Below are 16,305 nucleotides of genomic sequence, written 5' to 3'. Positions count from 1 at the left end.
TAATGTTTAAATATCATGTTTAACCCAACAAAACACATCTCTGGATACTAATTTGCAATCTCTGCTTCAGTGAAGTCACTTTCTGAGGTCTTATATTATCTTAAACATTTGCCAAGCACCTACTCGATAGCGGCCAACTGTCCTGTGCTCAGTGGGTACAGAGATGTACAAGACGTGGTCCCTTCAGGACAACTAGCCCACATACCCACATAATTAAGACATAGGTGACAAGAAGCTAGGAGCAATAAAACAAGACCTCTGGGAAGTGGGAGGATAAACTACAGTGCCAGGAATGTGCCTGTGTAACCCTGGACATTGGTCATCTGCCCTGAGCATACCCTACAATGGGTTTACAGCAGTGGGCTGGGGATGAGACCCTAGCAGTAGCCACAAGGGTCCTGTGTCAGAGGTGACCAATAGTGACCTTACAAGACAGTCCCTGATCTGCTTCTCCAGCCTGGCCACCAAACCTGGCAGCTGTCCAGAATCCTTCCAAGTCTTCTTTTTCTCCTTGAGTCAGTCTGATGGCCTGGGTTCACATCTCAGCTGTACACTTGAGTGGCTTAAATGCATGGCCTGGGGTAGGTCAAGTGCCCAAGTTGTTACCCATATTTAAGGGAATTCAGCAAGACCAAACCCAGGAGGTGATGTAGTCTTGGCAGTTCCTAGTGCATGCCAGACAGGAAGATCTAAACCCAGTAAGGCACAAGCTTTCCATGCCTGTTTCCTTGCCTGTCACGTGGAGAGTGATCATAGCCCACCTGCCCAGGCTCTCATGAGAATCAAATAAGAATCAACATGAAGCACTTGGCTCGGGTTTAGGCTAGAGCAGGTTTTTAATGAATGAACTGTCATGGCTGACATCCTTCCTGGGAAAGCAACAAGGGATGAGAGGTAACTGGATGCAGATTCACTGAAAGAGAATGATAAGAATTTTCCATCCAACAAAGGGAAGAGCATCTCAGAAGAAGGGGATAGCATGAGCAAATGCCTGGAGGTGTGTCAGGAAAGCCTGCCTGCCTGCAGGGTGCACAGGAAAGGCTACCTGCCTGGGGAGCCCAGGGTCCCTAGAAGTCAAGGGTGTGTGCAGGTGGGGGCTGAGCCTGGGAGCTGGGGCCTCACTGCAGACAGGAATATCAAGATAAGCATCGGGAGCAGTGCAGGACTTTTTGCTGTGGTATGTTCAGTTCAGGTCTGTTTAGGAAGGGAACCTGCCATCTTGAAGTGGACTTGAAGGAGATCATGTGAATGGGTTAGTGCAAGATGGTGCCGCCAGAAAGCACATTTGGCCTGCAGGTAACAAAGGTTTGTCTCAGATAGGCTAAAAATGGAACCAAGGCAGAGATTCAGTTACAGATAGTTTGTGAAGTGACTTGGGGATCTAGAATGAATGAGGTGACTGTAGGAAGCTAGAGTGAATGTGGGGGGTGTCACTGAGGTTGCTGCAGCAGGTGATGGGGGCTCAATTCTGCTGGGTCTTAGAAAGAGCCAGAGTGCTTCCCAGAAGTGAGCACCTAAGAGCTGAAGCCTTAGACACTGATCTGCAGTGCCACCCCTCAACAGTGAGGGTTGCCCCAGAGATTAGCTTCCTCCCTGTCTGGCTCCTGAGCTGGCTTGTGACTTCAGAGACCTCTCTGACTCAGAAAGCAAATGATGAGATGGGTGCTGTCAACAAGAGTGTCACAGCTGCAGCCGAAGTCATAGGTCAGCCATCACAAACAAGGGCATTTGGTGACATGATCATTTGCACTGCAAAGCGGGGAGTTTGTCAACGGGGTTTCAAGGATGTAGGTTCCTTCCACCTCTGGGCTCTGCTGTCCTCAGCGTCTCCCCAAGGCTGCCTCTCATTGCTGCAGTCAAGGTCATAGGCTTCCTTGTTTAGCCAGAGAGCTTGAGAAATCTCAAGCTGGTGTCCTTTCAGTCTAATTGGGACATCTTAGGCCCTACACCTATCCTCACACCAGTATCACAGCTGGGGCATGGCCAGATTGGGTGACCAAGGTGAATGGCCTGAGATGGATGTGCAAGTCTGCCCAGCAAAGCCAGACCCTACAGTTCTGGTACAGTCTCAAAAGTTTGTCCCGCACACCACACAGGAGGATCTAAATCCAACCAGTGCCCTTCTCAAGGTTTGGGTCCTGACTATCCAGCCTGCCCTCTGCTCTGTAAGTGCAGGAAACCCAAATGCTGGCCAATGGGATGGCAGGGTGAGGCATGGAGGGTGCAGGTTAATAGAGCCGGGACTGAGACTTAGTCTGTGTTCAAATCTCAGTGCTGCCAATCCCCTGTGTGAAGATGGAATCAATTAGAGAGTATTATATGCAGGATCTGACACATATTAAGTATAGAAAATGATCCTTATTCAGGAATTTTCAGGTTGCTGATTAACCCCCCAAACAGCCCCAGGCCTTCCCCCCACCCACATGCTTGGGGTCAAACCCAAAGATTCACACAGGCTGTGCAAGTGCTGTACTGCTGGTTTGCATCCCCTGCCCCAAACCCTGCTGCTTGAAACTCTGAGCATTTAGCAGCTGTTTCTATCTTGGTATGTCCTACAGCCCAGGGCTCCGTATGAATGAATCCCTTCCAACTCGTTAGCCCTTGGACATTGTAGACTTACAATGTCTACTTTAGTCAGCTTTTTTTTTGCTGCTATGACCAAAAAGACCTGACAAGAACAATTTTAGGGAGGAAAAGTTTATTTGGGATTCATGGTTTCAGAGGTCCCAACCACAAATGGCCAGCTCCATTCCTTAGGGTGGGAAGTGAAACAGAACTTCACCGCCCAAGTATGTAGCAGAGGGAAACAGCTGGGAACAGGGAAGCTCTGCTCAACAAAGACAAAAATATATATACCCTAAGGCAAGCCCCCAGAGACCCACCTCTTATACCCACACCCTGCCTGCCTACAGTTACCAGCCAGTTAATCCCTATCGGTGCACGAACACACTGATTGGGTTAAGACTCTCATAACCTAATCATGTCACCTCTAAGCTTTCTTGCATTGTCTCACATATGAGCTTTTTGGGGACACTTCGCATCTAAACCATAACAGAGCCTGAGACCCTGTCCCTCTAAAGAATCAGGCACACTGTTAAAGGGTGCAGAGGGAATGGAGGTGGACAGGTCCCAGCCCTTCTGTGGATGCCTCACTCCCTTCCTTGACCAGGGTATTCTATCCTGCTCAGCAGGCCCTGGTCAGGAAGAAATCCCGTCACCCTATCCCAGTGGGTGCCAGGTACTAGATCCCTTTGTGAATATTCAAGAAGCAGGTGTAGCTGCTCCCCAGGAGAGAAAAAGGGAAACAGAAGGTCCATGGGGAGGAGCTGCCAGGGCCTGCTGAGGTATCTAGACCAGAAGTTCCTAAGGCCTGGCTGCATCCTGGGTCCTTGGGGACCCTGGATCCTCTTTACCTAATAAGGTGTTTTGAACTTGATCCAGAAAGTCCTGACTGACACTCTCAGGTATTATTAGTTTCTAACCCTGAGCATCTTTCTCTTTAGCCCTTATCGGTTCTATCTGCTCTTTTGTCATTTATTTGTTTACTTGGCTTATTTTTAGTACCTGCTTATTGCATTAAAAACACAGACATTTAAGCAGAACTCGGGGAAGAGCCTCTCACTCCTGGCTTTGGTCCTTGCTTCTCCTTCTGGGGCCACACCTACTTCTAAATTGCACCAGTCTCTCCAGGCATCTTGTGTTGAAGCGTTGTGCATGATTGTCAAGTCTGCCCAACTGACCTTCACATACATGGCTTCAATTGGCCCCTCTTCTCCTGAGTCATCATTTCCCTCTCTCTGCCGTATCATTACATTGCTCAGACATGATGTGATGTATTTTTCCAGTCCCCTAAATGTGAATGTCAAGGTTGTTTTCAACCTGGTGCCAATACATGTGTACTGTACTGGAAGCCCTTAGGTAGGGAATGTCCTTGAGCAGAGTTGCTTTATATCTGGATCAGTTCATCTGTAAGATAAACTCCTAGAGGGGAATTGCTGGGTCAGAGGGACCATGCATTTTAAATTTGGATGAATCTTTGCCAAATTGCCCTCTATAGAAGTGGAATCATTTACAGACCCACCAGCAATGACGGTGTGACCTGTTCCCTCTCACCACCTACAACACATTTTGTTACCACACTTTTCTCTTTGCTAATCTGAAACATGAAAAATGGAATCTCATTTGGGAGATCTCTTAAAAATTAAACCAGAGCCAGGGCCAAGTGTGCACACCGATAATCCTAACTATTCAGAAAGCAGAGGTGGGAGGATTCCAAGTTCGAGGCCAGCCCGGGCAGCTTAGTGAGACCCTGTCTCAGCATGAAATATAAAGGGGGCTGGAGATGCAGCTCAGTGGTAGAGCACTTGCCTACCACGTGCAAGGCCCTGGGTTCTATCCCTAGTACTGAAAAACAAACAAAAAACATTAAATCAGATCCTATCTTCCCATATACGCATTTAAAACATCAATGACTTCATTATCCTCAACAAAATCTCATTGCTCACAGCCTGTGGTCTTACATGAACCAGGCTCTGATCTTATTGTCAGTCTTATCTCACATCCTTTCCTCTAGCCCCTTCCCAACATTCTGCAGCCACCCTGGCCTCTGCTTAGTTCCTGGTACGTGCCAAGTTCTCTGCTGCCTCAGGTCCTTTGCTTATACTGTTTTGGCTTCTGGGAAGGTGCTTCCCTTGATCTCAGCTTAAATGTCATCTCCCCGGAGAGACCTCTGAGCTCCCTGACTGAAAAAGGCCTCTCACTGTTATTTTCTCTCATTGTGCCATCTTTACAGTCCTTATAGCATTTGCCCCAAACCTTAATGATTGTATTTTTAAAAAATATTTTCACCCACACATAAATTGTATTTGCTATTGGGGCCAAGGACCCATGGGCCTTATTCCTGTTCTGCAGGGCTACTATGGTACCTGCCAGAGGCTTGCTAAGTGCTTAATCTTGTTTATTAAATAAAAGAACAAATAAATGACTGAAGGAAATTCATTCAGAGAAACACAGTTGACTGCTTTCTTTTCTATGTTTTGCATAGCACAGCATCTAGATGTTCAGATGATGCTATCACATAAAGTATCCTCTGACTTTTCCCCCATTTTACTCAAACTAGGGTATAGGAAATGGAGATGTTCCACTCATTGTTTGTTATCCAGTGCTTGTGAGGCTAACCATTACATTTAATTTAACAGATTTGGACCTTTCACAAGACTTAGCAGTCAAAAAAGGCACTCACTATTCTGAATGACCGCTAATAGTGTTAACTATAACTGCCTCTTTTTTGGGGGGGGGGTACCAGGGATTCAACCCAGGGATGCTTAACCACTGAGCCACGTCTCCAGCCCTTTTTAAAAAATATTTTATTTTGAGATAGGGTCTCAATAAATTGCTGAGGCTGGCTTTGAACTTGCAATCCTCCTGCCTCAGCCTCCCAAGCTGATAGGATTACAGGCATGCCCACCACACCCAACTAGAACTGCCCTTTATTGAGTAGGTGTCAGGCACTCTTAAGAATGCTTTTCACAGCTTATTTTGTTTGTTCTTTACAAGACCTATAACATATAATATCTTTATGTCCATTTTTGTAGATGAGGAAATTGAGGCTCCCAGGTATTAGGTACCTTAGTTCTAAGTCCCAGAGCTAGGATTGGAGCTCCAGTTGACTGATACTTTGGAAAGCCTCACCGAAGATTTGAACCAGAAGCCCCAGCCCCTCCTTGCCTGTCCATGCAGAGAGGTGCTATGCCAGGCAGTACACCCTAAAAGAGTTCCAAGGAGAGATGCTACCAGATAATGCTTTCAGCTCTCTGGCAGCTCAAAGGGGGATGGGTGTCTTTTTTCCCCAGCTCATTTACCTGCGGAAGTTCAAGTGCCTGCGGACACTCAACCTGTCTGGGAACCCTATTGCCGAGGCAGAGGATTACAAAATGTTCATCTATGCCTACCTTCCTGATCTTGTGTACCTGGACTTCCGGCGCATTGATGACCACGCGGCAAGTCTCTCCCTTTCTGTCTCCCAGCTCTGTGAGACAAGTCTTCAGGAGACCAAGTTTCACAGGGCAGTGAAGGCTGTCTTCCCCTGTCCACACCTAGGAAGAGAAGAGGCAGTCCCCTCTTGCTAAGCCTCCTTACCTATCTCTATCAGAGCAATCCAGCAACACACTCCTGGGTGCTGTTTCCCAAGTGTCCTGGCAACTGGGCCTTCTCCATACATTGCCCTAAGGCCACCTGACAGACCTTGTCTGTTTTTCAGGGGAGGGTTAGCAATTTTATATATATATATATATTTGGGGGGTACCAGGGATTGAACTCGGGGCACTCAACCACTGAGCTACATCCCCAGTCCCCTATTTTTTTATATTTATTTTTTAGCTGTAGTTGGACATAATATCTTTATGCTATTTATTTATTTTTATGTGGTGCCAAGGATCGAACCCAGGGCCTCGCACGTGCTAGGCAAGTGCTCTACCCCTGAGCCACAACCCCAGCTCCCAGTCCTATTTTTTTTTAATTTATTTTTTAGTTGTAGTTGGACACAATACCTTTATTTCACTTATTTATTTATTTTTTTATGTGGTGCTGAGGATCGAACCCAGGATCTTGCACATGCGAGGCAAGCACTCTACCGCTGAGCCACATCCCCAGCCCTATTTTTTATTTTATTTAGAGACAAGGTCTCACTGAGTTGCTTAGTGCCTCACCATTGCTGAGGCTGGCTTTGAACTCAACATCCTCCTGTCTCAGCCTCCAGAGCTGCTGGAATTCAGGCGTGTATCACCATGCCTGACTTGGTGATTACATCTGCCAGGGTCACCTCAGGTCTGTGTGGACTCCCAGAGCAGTGCTAATTGCCGACTGTCATTCAACCTTTGCATGCCAAGCACTTGGCATTTTTTCTTGTTGTTTTCATAAAAACTGTGAGGGGGGGGGCCTGCTCTGCTCCCCAGCTTCTATCAGCTGCTGACACACACGTGAGGTAGCCTGCCTGGGGTCTCATGGCCAGCAGTGGTCAAGCTGGGAGTTGGCCCCAGGTGTTGGCCTGAAGTCCCTATGCTGGACTAGCCCTACCAGGGAGGATCTCTCCTCTGTCCACTACAGCCCCTATCCACCCCACTGCCATGAGTGGGTCTCCTTTCACTCTGTGAAGTGTGGTCTGTTTACGGGTATTTTGTTGGGTGGCAGAACCAGGAAGTCCCTCCATGCTAGATGCCAGGGAGATCAAAGGTTGTTGATCTGCCTGCTCCTTCTCACCAAAAGCTGATGTTTTTTTCTGGAAGAAAGGAACCTGTGTTTGGGGATACTGAGGTGATTCTGGGGACACCCAGAAAAGGCCATCCAAAGCAGGGAGGAGGGCTGGCCCCTTCTCAACCCTGACCCTCTGCAATCTGGTCATTGGGCAAAGTCCAGTCCCCAGGGGATAAGCTATCTTCTAAGAGCAATGTTCTCCACTTACCAGAACTTTCTCTGGATGCTCCCAGAAATGACATGGGATCAGAGAGCTGTCCCTCCACAGACCACGGGTTAGCTCGCTCTCCTTTGTGAGTGTGTGTGAGAGAGAGAGAAAGAGAGAGAGAGAGTGTGTGTGTGTGTGTGTGTGTGTGTGTGTGTGTTTTACTGGGCATGGAACAGTTAGGCAAGCACTCTATCACTGTGATATGTAGCCAACCAATGGGCTTGTTTTCTTTTGTCCTATAACAGTACAAGATTTAGGATTTTGAACTCTAAGACTCTTTAAGTCTTATTTTTCTCATTTAGACAATAATTTGAAATGCAGCTTGGAATAGGCCCAAGTCCCACTTGGGTATGTTTTGCCTATTATAAAAACATAGGACAGGAGCTGGACTGGGGCTCAACAATAAGGCACTTGCCTGGCACATATGAGGCACTGAGTTTGATTCTTAGCACCGCATAAAAATAAATAAAAATAAAGGTCTATCAACAACTAAAAAAATATTTAAACAAACAAACAAATACAGGACAGACTAGCACTTTAAGGTCAAAGATCCTTCCCAGGTATCTTCTCCTGAGTCATCAGAAATTCCCTGCTTGTCCCCATTGCACCTTGAACAAACCAAGGCTCCTTCCACAGTTCAGAGACCTGTCTAGAACCATCCAGATAAATAGTGAGCAAAAGGTCATGAAAGCAAAATTCCACAAACCAGGGGCATCTGAATCTCCTGTTCATGATTCTGTCAGATCTGGGCCAGCTACAGCCCACCCCAAGCTCTAGACTCTTGACACTGTAGGACTCGGCAGGAGGACAGCCTCTGGTGCTCTCTGGTGCATGCCAGGAGCAGTTCAGGCTGACAAGGGATGAGCACATGGCCCTTAGAGTGCCTCCCAGCTCTGTGAATTCCCAGTTCCCTGATTCCCCTTAGACTCAGGATATCTGGAAAGGGTCATAAGGAAATGACAAATCATTCTCATCCACAAGACCTCAAAGCTTTCCCACCTTCATGAAAGCAACCTACCCACGGGATCCCATGCTTGGGAGGCCTCAGAGGATGGCAGAGGTCATGAAAGTCTTCTGGTAACAATGCTATTTCTCATTCCCTGATCAGAAAAAGATGGCGGAGATGAAGCACCAGTACAGCATTGATGAGATGAAGCACCGGGAAAACCAGATGCAGATCAAGCAGGAGGAAGAGCAGGCCCGGCGGATGAAGCTGGAGGAACACAAGGTACCTACTGGAGAGGGCAGCTCAACCTTGACCTAGCTCAGAGATGCCTTGAAAGCCCACCAGTCACACTGAACCAAGATCCCCAGGGATCCCCAGCTTTGAACTTGAAATCATGTGAATCATGCTTCATCTACAGGACCTGATGTCCCCTCTGCAACTTGGTCTTCCCACCCCCGGGTGTATCCTCTGCCTCTCCACATGGTCCTTCCCCCGGCCTTCTGAGGAGGAAGATGCAGCCCAAGGGCAGCATCCCTACCTCCGTGATGTGTCTGCCAGTCCCAGTGCCTAGCATAGGCCCCTACCCAGGGGGCCCTGGCTGTGCCTTTGAGAGGAGCCGGGGGACCTCACTCTGGGTTACCATGCCCAGGTGTTTCTGCCCACAGATGGCATTCGTTGAGCACCTGGATGACTCCTACCTCTTCGACAGCATGTACGCGGAGGATGTGGAGGGCAACAAGCTGTCCTACCTGCCTGGTGTGGGAGATCTCCTAGCGGCATATCCTTCCCAGTTCCCAGCTGCTTCCTCTGATATGAGCCCAGTCCATATGCCACCAGCCTGGTTGGGGCAAGTATCTTCTATTGGGGGCCTCAGTTTCCCTATGAGACCTTGAGAGGTAAAATTACCCCTTAACACAGTGTACTGATGGGGCCAAGTCAGCTGAGCTTGGAGGGAGGGAGATGCAGCCTGGTTGTCCTACTGTGCATCTGGACCTGGTATTTTAAATGTCTTCATGCATTCCACTACATGGCTGCCATTGTTAACCCCATTTTACAGTCAAGGAAGCTGCACTTGGAGAGGGAGGTGGCTTGTCCAAGGTCACTCCATTAGAAGCCATGACTTGAACTGTTGTCTGTGGGGCCTGAGAACCTGCATTTTTCCCCCAGTCAACTGGAGACCAGAGGGTGTGGTCAGTATATGACCATGATGATCAAACCACAGGTTTATTCCCTAAATTGAGGGACTTAGGGTAGACTTGAAGCATTCTTAGATCTGACAGGTATTGAGATGAAAAGTCCCAGAGAGGTCTATGGAGCCATCATCACCCATATGAACATCCAGGAAAATACAGAGATGAATCTCCAATAAAATCACAGTTATTCGGGGGCTGGGGATGTGGCTCAAGCGGTAGCGCGCTCGCCTGGCATGCGTGCAGCCCGGGTTCAATCCTCAGTACCACATACAAACAAAGATGTTGTGTCCGCCAAAAACTAAAAAATAAATAAATATTCTCTCTCTCTCTCTCTCTCTCTCTCTCTCTCTCTCTCTCTCTCTCTCTCTCTCTCTAAAAAAAAGTACAGTTATTTGGGAGTAACAGTTTACAAACTGTAGTTTGGAACATATGCAGACCAGCGTGGTCAGGGGTATATCTGGAGAACAGAGGAAAGGCTAAAATTTTACTGGAAAAGAGAAAAGTTATTAAGTTGTGAACATTCATTGGTGCCAGCAGTTACCGGCTAAAATTTGTCTGAAAGTCATAGCAATCTGTTTTGCTGGATTGTTTTCTTTTTTTTTGGTACTGTGAATTGACCCAGGGGCACTTAGCCACCGAGTCACACTTGTGCCCTTTTTAAATTTTTTAGTTTTATTTTGAGACATGGTCTTGTCTTGCTGAGTTGCCAAGGGCTTTGCTAAGTTGCTGAGGCTGGACTCAAACTTGCAATCCTCCTTCCTCAGCCTCCCCAGTTGCTGGGATTACAAGCAAGCGCCACTGTGCCTGGAAGACAGCTGTTCTTGTTAAATGACTAGATTATCCTTTTGCAGTGAACTTGTCCTTGTGATAGTTCCTGTTTCAAGAGAAATTGTGCACGAGAGCCCTCCCTTTGTGGTTTGGCCAGGGTTTGACACATGTGGCTCTATTTTGAATCTTGACAATTTTCATATTGGATATAAATTCATTCAAATCCAGACATTCTGAAAAGAACGACGTGGATGGGGGAAGAGCCAGACAGAGGGGGTCCCTGCTACCCCTTCCCCACTCCACCCCAGGTGACCTGGGTTTATCTCTTGGTTGTAGCTCTGTGTGGCTATGTGACTGGGCAAATATCTCCCCAAACATCAGTTTCCATCCCCACAGGATCACCCAAGGTCCTGTGGGGTTCAACTGCCTGACCTCAAGGATTCCTCCCAAGGACTCCATGTGGAGGTCCTATTGGGCTCTTAGCTGTAGATGAGGACTGTGAGACAGAGAAGGGTGAAGTGACTTACCAGTGTGGTCCCTGAACCTGGATGGGATGCTTTGACCACATGATCCTCCCTCAGGAGCACTTAGGTCCTCACCAAAAGTGCTCTTCTGGATAACACACCAGAAACAAAGGCACACACTGCCTATTTCCCAGTTAGGGCTGGCCCCACCTGGCCCCCAGGAATCTCTTCTGGGACCTTTTAGCTCCATTGCTGAATTCCTCCAGTTGACAGTAAAGATGCCCCATCTACCATCTTATGCTCCAGACCTCCAATCCTGGCTCCCTGGGCCCTCATTTTCTTCATCTGTCAAAGGGGTCACATGCAGCCTTGGGTTTGAGTCCTGAGCACCGTGTTCAGAGCAGTCTGTGCTCTGTGCTGAGAGGGGTCAACCTTTGTCACGCCTGCTCCCAAGACTGTCTCGAGCTTCCTTAACAGCCACTCACATATAAGGACAAATTTGTCGTCATCTGCGTGAACATTTTTGAGTATGGCCTGAGACAGCAGGAGAAGCGGAAAATAGAGCTGGACACCTTCAATGAGTGCATCCAGGAGGCCATCCAAGAAAACCAGGAGGAGGGCAGACTCAAGATTGCCAAGTTCGAGGAGAAGCACTTCATGGTAGGTCCTCCCCAACCGCCTGCTCTGAGTGCCTCAAGCCCCTCCTGCTGTAGATAGTCTGCAACTCCTGTGCCCTCTGACAGCCCCTAAGGTCATGTTCTCTCTTACATGTGCTGGGGATCATACTGCAGCTAAGTGGCAGAGTCAAGGTCCAGCCTCACCCCCTTACCACCAGCCTTAGCTCCCTGCTGCTTGACAACAGAGCAGTAGGTCATCCCCACTCCCACCATCTCATCGTTAGTTTTATAATGATTATTTGTAGCACTACTATGATGACTATGACAGTCTTCCTAGTCTTTGTGTCATTCATTCATCTAGCAGAACTGTGCTAAGCCCCACCTGTGCCTGGTCCTGTGATGCTCAGCCATGATGTATGTGGTTCCTGCCCTTGGTGAGCTGTTACCTGCTAATATGTGCAGATTAGGGCCCAGGCTCTCTCCCCTGAGTGAACCAAGTGGTCAGTGTTCTTCCAGAGGGCAGGCAGGGAGCCTTGGGGACTCCCTGGATGCCCCTTAACTCAGGCTGAAGAACCTAGGGAAGGCTGGGGTTTGATGGGATAAAGAAAGAGTTGACCAGGCATGATAGAGAAAAATTGTCCCACCCAGAGGAACAGCAAAGAAGCAGCCCTGGTGTTCAGGACCTTGCCCAAGCAGAGCCAAGCACAGACCATGGTTTGTACTTGATGGCAATCGATTTTTCAAATTTTTGTTATTGTCATTATTTGAGATGGTGTGTTGCTGTGCTGCCCTTGAACACCTGGGATCAAACCATCCTTTTCCTGCCTCTTGAGCAGCTGGAACTACAAGCACACCGAGTGCCCAGCATAGACAGCATCATTTTTTAAAAAATATTTATTTTTTAGTTGTAGTTGGACATGATACCTTTATTTATTTATTTTTATGTGGTGCTGAGGATCAAACCCAGGGCCTTGCACATGCAAGGCGAGCACTGTACTGCTGAGCCACAACCCCAGCCCCAGACAGCATCATTTTTAAAGATAGTACTGTTAACTTGTCCTAAGTCACAGATCTCCATGAGACTCTAAGGAATGCTATGGACCTCTCTCCTCAAAAAACTGCAGGTTTACGTATAACTTCAGAGGCTTCAAGAAGCCCATAAAGTCACTCCTGGCTGAGAACTAAGTTTAAAGTAGAACAAAGTCCCCTAATAATTCCAGTTCAGATACAATGGAGGTGGCAACTGACTCCCATATGCTTCCCAACCCTCGGACACCCCAAACCCTTTCTTACCTCATAAGCCTCTCATATGGGGCCTCATGTTCTGAGTGAATTCTTAAGACCCTCCTTTTTATGTTCTAAGGAGGGGTGTCACTGCATTCAACCAGAAATTCAAAACTGCCAGCAGGGGGACACATTTGGCTCACATATGTGTTTTATTTGGCCTGAAAAGGCTGCAAACCATTTCAAGCATCCTGACATTGGAAATGTGAAGACTTGCCAGGAAAATCATAGCTGCCAGCTTCTTTGGAGGCAGTTACCATCAGGGTTGTCCTCTTTGGACTGGCCAGGTCATGCTTCAAGTCCCCAGTCATTCAGCCGCTTCTGACATTTCTCTCTTTCTTTCTCTCCATCCCTCCCTCCCTCCTCCCTCTCTACCTTCTCCTTCCTTCCCTCCTCCCTCCCTCCCTTCCTCCCTCCCTCCTCACTCCCTCCTCCCTCTCTACCTTCTCCTTCCTTCCCTCCTCCCTCCCTCCCTCCTCCTTCTCTACCTTCTCCTTCCTTCCCTCCTCCCTCCCTCCCTCCTCCCTCTCTACCTTCTCTTTCCTTCCCTCCTCCCTCCCTCCTCCCTCTCTACCTTCTCCTTCCTTCCCTCCTCCCTCCCTCCCTCCTCCCTCTCTACCTTCTCTTTCCTTCCCTCCCTCCCTCCCTCCTCCCTCTCTACCTTCTCCTTCCTTCCCTCCTCCCTCCCTCCCTCCTCCCTCTCTACCTTCTCCTTCCTTCCCTCCTCCCTCCCTCCCTCCCTCCTCCCTCCCTCCTCCCTCTCTACCTTCTCCTTCCTTCCCTCTTCCCTCCCTCCCTCCTCCCTCTCTACCTTCTCTTTCCTTCCCTCCTCCCTCCCTCCCTCCTCCCTCTCTACCTTCTCCTTCCTTCCCTCCTCCCTCCCTCCCTCCTCCCTCTCTACCTTCTCCTTCCTTCCCTCCTCCCTCCCTCCCTCCTCCCTCCCTCCTCCCTCTCTACCTTCTCCTTCCTTCCCTCTTCCCTCCCTCCCTCCTCCCTCTCTACCTTCTCTTTCCTTCCCTCCCTCCCTCCCCTCCCTCTCTACCTTCTCCTTCCTTCCCTCCTCCCTCCCTCCCTCCTCCCTCTCTACCTTCTCCTTCCTTCCCTCCTCCCTCCCTCCCTCCCTCCTCCCTCCCTCCTCCCTCTCTACCTTCTCCTTCCTTCCCTCCTCCCTCCTCACTCTCTACTTCTCCCTCCCTACCTCCTTCCTCCCTCCCTACCTCCTTCCTCCCTCCCTCCCCCCCTCCTCCCTCCCTCCTGTGATACTGGGAATTGAACCCAGGGGCACTCTACCACTGAGCTATAATCCCAAACCTTGAATTTATGATCCTCCTGCCTCAGCCTCATCCTCCAGAGTGGTTGATATTATAGGTGTGTACCACTAACATTTCCTACCTGGTCCCCTATAGCCACTGGGTTTGGGACATCAACTAGTAGCTCTTCCTAAAACCAGGGGTCCCAGACCCTCTCAACAGTTATTCTCTTTGGAGAAGCAAGACATGAGCCCAGCCGAGCCTGACTCAGAATATGCCCTCACTGTCTGGCTCCTCAAAGGCCAACTAAGCTGAAATAAATAAATAAATAAATAAATAAATAAATAAATAAGATTTATGTATATATTTTTTAAAAAAATTTAGTTGGATTACAATGCCTTTATTTTATTTATTTATTTATTATTTATTTATTTATTAATTTATTTATTTATTTATATGTGGTGCTGAGAATTGAATCCAGGGCCTCTCACTGCTAGGCGAGCATTCTACCGCTGAGCCACAACCCTAGCCCCCTGAGTGCTCTTCTTAGAGTCAAGAGCAGTGATTCTCATCCAGTCTGCACATCAGAGCTCATAGGGCCTGGAAACAAGCTGATAGCTGGGCCCAGGTGCACCCAGTTAGGTATTTGACCCAGCACTGGGCTTTTCCAGAACTCTCCACATTGCTTCCAATGCTCAACCCAAATTGAGGTCACTGACCTGGAAGTTCCCAAGATCCCATGGTCTCTGAGGGCCTCAGCTCCCCCTCCCCTCATAGGTCCCCGCCTATAGCTTTGTCCTGCTCTTCTCCAGCTTCCTCATCATACATAGCATCCAGCAGAATACATCTTGAGGTCACAGTGCAATCAGTTAAGGCTTGGGGCTCATATAGACCCCTCACTGGTGACCCAGAGAAATATCATTGACCAGCTACTAGCATACATATCTTAATTGTGAAATGGAGATAATCCCTCACAGAAATGTAGGGGGAGCTGGGCACAATGGTGCACACCAATAATTCCAGCTACTCAGGAGGCTGAGGCAGGAGGATTATAAGTTTATGGCCAGCCTCAGCAATTTAGCAAGACCCTGTCTCAAAATTTAAAATATATAAAAGGGCTGGGGATTTAGATCAGTTTTAGAGCACTCCCTAGTTCCAATCTCCAGGTCCATGAATAAAATAGAATAAAATAACAAGAACTGCAATGAGAATCCATCACAACAGAAGGAAAGCCCTTATGTAAGCAAAGTCAGCATGAAATAATGACCAGGCAGGTCCCTGTGTCATCAGATTCACTTTTGAAAAGGTGATACGTGCACATAGCAGAGAATGGAAACTATCTACCAGAGGATCCTGTGTGTGTGTGTGTGTGTGTGTGTGTGTGTGTGTGTGTGTGTGTTTGTGTGATGTGACATGAAAACATAGCATGCACTGTTCTGCACTTTGCTAGACTATCTATCCATTTCGGAGAGCCTACTAGGACTGAATAATTTGCCTCATTTTCTAAATGGGTATAAGATATCTCAACGACTAAATGAGCTGGAATTCGCCAGCTTGATAATTGATAATGGACAATTAAGTTTTCCCCAACATTTTGCCCTTTGAAACAGTGTTGCTATGAATAAATTGGTGCAAATCTGACCTTTAGAATGAAATCCTAAAAATGCAACTATGCATTGGGTCTTTTAGTGGTTTCTGCCCAAATGCACCACAGAGCCTGTTCCTTCCAAGGCTGACAGCCAATATCACAAGCTTTGTCAACCTGGTGCACCCTCTTATTTCTCTTAAGTGGGAATGAGCAGCACCTACTGAGCTGTGCCCTGGCCTATGAATTTTTTTTTAATGTAGTAGAATTTATCAATCTTTTTTTCAGGTTGTACCTGGAGAGAACTTCTCCACTCTGAGATTTTCTTTATTAAAAATCTCCCGTGTTTTCTTCTAGTGCTTTTATAGTTTTACTTTTCACATTTCCATCTTCACTCCATTGGGAATTTGTCTTAATGCAAATGAGGCAGGGATGGAGCCTGGCTTTTCTCCAGATGGGGAGCCATCATCAGTGTCCTGATCCCACTGAACCATACCCTTTTACCCCATTTACTTCATCCTTCTTCATGACTAATACCAAGTATTGATAAAAACAAGCTGACATTGTTCGTGTTCCCAGGCCCTTTGGTGGTGTGCAGCTGGTGTTCAGGGGCTGTGCTGGCCCCAGGGCTGCTCTCCAGCTCCTAAGCACAGTCTCATTCCAAATGGTTCAGCAGTTTACCACTGGCTTCCATTTGCTCCCTGGGATTCTATGTGGGTCCCACTGATTCCCTCAAAGA

General features: G+C 47.9%; 1 protein-coding gene across 3 annotated transcripts in view; it reads left to right on the top strand.

Annotated features, from left to right (window-relative positions):
- Drc3 (dynein regulatory complex subunit 3) overlaps positions 1 to 16,305 on the top strand; it is a 39,380-nt gene that overhangs the window by 10,389 nt on the left and 12,686 nt on the right. For all 3 annotated transcript variants that reach the window (XM_078043026.1, XM_078043027.1, XM_078043028.1), the window contains exons 6-9: positions 5,853 to 5,999; positions 8,568 to 8,687; positions 9,071 to 9,187; positions 11,320 to 11,490. In XM_078043026.1, the coding sequence (XP_077899152.1) occupies positions 5,853 to 5,999; positions 8,568 to 8,687; positions 9,071 to 9,187; positions 11,320 to 11,490 (555 nt within the window). The remainder of the gene's footprint in view (positions 1 to 5,852; positions 6,000 to 8,567; positions 8,688 to 9,070; positions 9,188 to 11,319; positions 11,491 to 16,305) is intronic.

The sequence above is a fragment of the Ictidomys tridecemlineatus genome, chromosome 3 (genome assembly GCF_052094955.1).
Source record: "Ictidomys tridecemlineatus isolate mIctTri1 chromosome 3, mIctTri1.hap1, whole genome shotgun sequence".
NCBI classification, from domain to species: domain Eukaryota; kingdom Metazoa; phylum Chordata; class Mammalia; order Rodentia; family Sciuridae; genus Ictidomys; species Ictidomys tridecemlineatus.
This window is presented reverse-complemented; position numbering and strand designations above follow the sequence as displayed.